The sequence below is a fragment of the Zingiber officinale genome, chromosome 6A, assembly GCF_018446385.1.
Source record: "Zingiber officinale cultivar Zhangliang chromosome 6A, Zo_v1.1, whole genome shotgun sequence".
NCBI lineage: Eukaryota > Viridiplantae > Streptophyta > Magnoliopsida > Zingiberales > Zingiberaceae > Zingiber > Zingiber officinale.
Genome location: NC_055997.1, coordinates 42,110,677 through 42,113,509, shown reverse-complemented (window position 1 = coordinate 42,113,509; position 2,833 = coordinate 42,110,677). Strand labels below are relative to the sequence as shown.

Genomic DNA, 2,833 nt, shown 5'->3' with positions numbered 1-2,833 from the left:
AAAGACATAGATATTACTAACCATGTTCTTTAATATAAAAGATAGCATTTTATATTTCTCATTTTGCATCTAGCAATGCCTTCAAATGATTGATTTAATTTCCACTGCAAATAATCTCTTTTTTCCAAAAAAAGAAAAATCGACAAAGTATAAAATGAACAATCACAGAGCAATAAGTCAGTAATCAGAATGGAGATTTCAATGACAAAGTTTGCAGAAAAATATTGAGATTTTCTTGGGTTTACTATATTTAGCTAGCTACCTCTCATCGGGGAGCTTGTAGGAGTCGCTGGTGATCTCAGACAGCCGCGAGCCGGGGAACAAGGTCTGCGGCAAGAAAGGAAGAAACATTTTAATGGAAAACCATCAAAGATTGATGAAGAGCTGCCAAGATTGGTTTTTGTATGTTTTCAAATCACTTGAGATTGAAAGAAAGAAGAAGGAAATTAAAGGAAGAAACAACCCACATCGATCTGTTTTTGGACCGCCGTCGGCCTTTTTCTTGGCCGGCGGCGAGCTCTGCACCCCGTCATGGAGTAGAGGTCCTCCTCGATCTCGTCCCTCGTGAGGGAGAAAGAGAACTTGGGCCACTTTTGTCGTTCCGTTCGGAAATGCACCGCCCGCGTCTCCGCCGTCGACGGCGGAAACCTGCTCACGCTCCCCTGTTCCTCGTGAGCCCTCAAGATCATGCGCCTCGTCCTCATCTTCGAAAGCGGCGCCGCCGATTCGTCGGATATTGAGGTGTTCTCGCACGCCACCGGATCTGGCGCCGTCGCCTTGGGAAGAAACGGAACCGTCAGATTCAGACGGTCCGCCGCCTCTTGTAGGTGGAGCATCAGTTTCTCCCTGAGCCCCTGGATCTCGTAGTCGTCATCGTCATCCAGGACGGGGACTCGACGGTCCGCCGGCTCCTCGGTGGGAACCACCGAATCACTCCTGCTCGCCGCTCCCTCCTCCATTCCTCGCGGCGTGATCGCCGCCCTCGTAGCCGATGGGGATTTCGACGGTGTGGGTGGCATTTCTTCGGTCGTGATGACGGAGCTGCTGCCCTATCGACCCGAAAGGCAGGCGGCGTCGTCGTCGGCGCGGCAGGAAGCGGGCACGGCGGATAAAGATACGGCCGGTGAGCGTAAGTGGGAAGGTTTTCAAATGCGAGAGTGAGAATAGAGAGCAAAGTGGATACATTAAAAATGAATCATATATTTCATTATATCATATAAATTTGCTAAAAACAACCCTAGATTCCTATTTTTTAAGAAAAAAATCTCATGATGAAGGTCTAACTTTTCACACATAGCCATTTAAAAAAAAAAAACAATTGTTATAAAAATCATACTAGAACAAGTTTCACGTCATTGATTAACTAGAATCAATTGTATAGCAATCCAATTACCTGATTCATTGATTGGATAGACCCGTAAGAAGATTTGATGATTTGCACCAAATTTGTAAGTCGTAAAATTGTGGATGATAGAAGATTGTAAAATTGTGATAAATAATTGACAAATTAGCACGTGAACAATTATGGACCAAAGTAGAAAACACATGTTATTGAGTTAGGGTTGTTAATAATTAAGTTGAACTAAATTTTGTATTTTTTCAAATTTATTTAACAAAGTAATTGAGTTAAATTAATCTGAGTCTAAACTATATCAAATTATTAAAATGATTATAAAAAAATTAATTTGATTTTTTAAAATTTAAACTTAATTCATTTAGATAAATGTTATGAAACTCTTAATTTAAACATATTTTATTATTTAAAAATTTTAATTTTACTTGGTTATTGAGTTTAATGCTTCAAGCTTATTTTTTTTTATTTATTTATAAATTTAATAAATCATTTATTAATAGATATAATTTATAAATATTATTTATAAATATTATTTAATATTATTTATAAATAATCACCATAACATGCTGAGCCATACCGCATCCCCTCCGTGATGGTGATTAAGCTGACAATCTGAAAAAAAAAAAAAAAAAAAAAAAAAAAAAAAACACGGCATCAAGTCGGCACGGCGGGCAGCGGGAACAACGGATACAGAAATCGACGGTGAGCGACAGGGGAAAGGTTTTCAAACGTGAAATGCTTGGCAATTAAAACTAATGATATCTTTCATTTACATAACATAAAAACATGGTAAAAAGAACCAACCCTAAATGGATTCTTTTTTTAAAAGAAAAGTCCAATCAGGGTCTATGCTATTGAATAATTAGTCTAAGCAATTTCTTAATTAAAATCCAAAAGATAATAGATTAACACTCAACAACCGTATTGTAAAATGGTTTTGAGTTCACTTTGAAATCCAATAAAGCTCTTCTCTGCTATCAACATAAATTACCTTGCTTTGATAAACCATCCTGAGATGTCAAGGGGTTCATGTTCATCTTTTGCTTGAAGGGAGCGAAGGCTCATGTAGGCAATTTGCAGAATTGAGGGAGAAGAATTCCAGGCTACTTGTAAACAAGATCTTATCAAGCAAAAGGAAACCATAATTGTTCCAAAGAGCTGTGATCTTGAAAACATAGGTATCTTTAGAAAGCAAGGAAAAAATGAAATAACTCAAGAAACAATACAGAAGCAAGAGGCTGCTGACCTCCAAACCATCTCGAATAATTGGCAAAACACAAATACACAATGACATCAACTTGCAGATTTCTGAAAGGGTAAGGCAGTTCAGGAATCAAAAACACTTCCGTTGAGAATTATAGGATATTTAACTATTTCAAGATGGCTAGAAGCCTCTTTCATTGTCAAAGAGTGGTTTCATTTCAACAAAGCGTGTTTCAGGTGATAGTTCTAATGCAGTTCAACACTTCTACTATGACG

The 2,833-nt window shown here is 38.1% G+C and overlaps 1 protein-coding gene across 1 annotated transcript; it reads right to left on the bottom strand.

The window, feature by feature from the left end:
• Positions 1–212: 212 nt before the first annotated feature.
• LOC121994771 lies at positions 213–1,019 on the bottom strand. The gene is made up of 2 exons (XM_042548697.1): positions 468–1,019; positions 213–327 (listed from the first exon to the last, which is right to left on the bottom strand). Exons 1-2 carry the CDS (start codon positions 1,017–1,019, stop codon positions 259–261), a joined length of 621 nt encoding a protein of 206 aa, XP_042404631.1. The 3' UTR covers positions 213–258.
• Positions 1,020–2,833: the final 1,814 nt, after the last annotated feature.

What these genes read in the sequence shown, in the direction of transcription:
- LOC121994771 (XM_042548697.1), bottom strand. Translation starts at nt 1,019, where the DNA reads ATGCCACCCACACCGTCGAAATCCCCATCGGCTACGAGGGCGGCGATC. An exon ending in CGGTCCAAAAACAGATCGAT is followed by an intron (nt 328 to 467) that starts GTGGGTTGTTTC and finishes TTCTTGCCGCAG; the next exon opens with ACCTTGTTCCCCGGCTCGCG.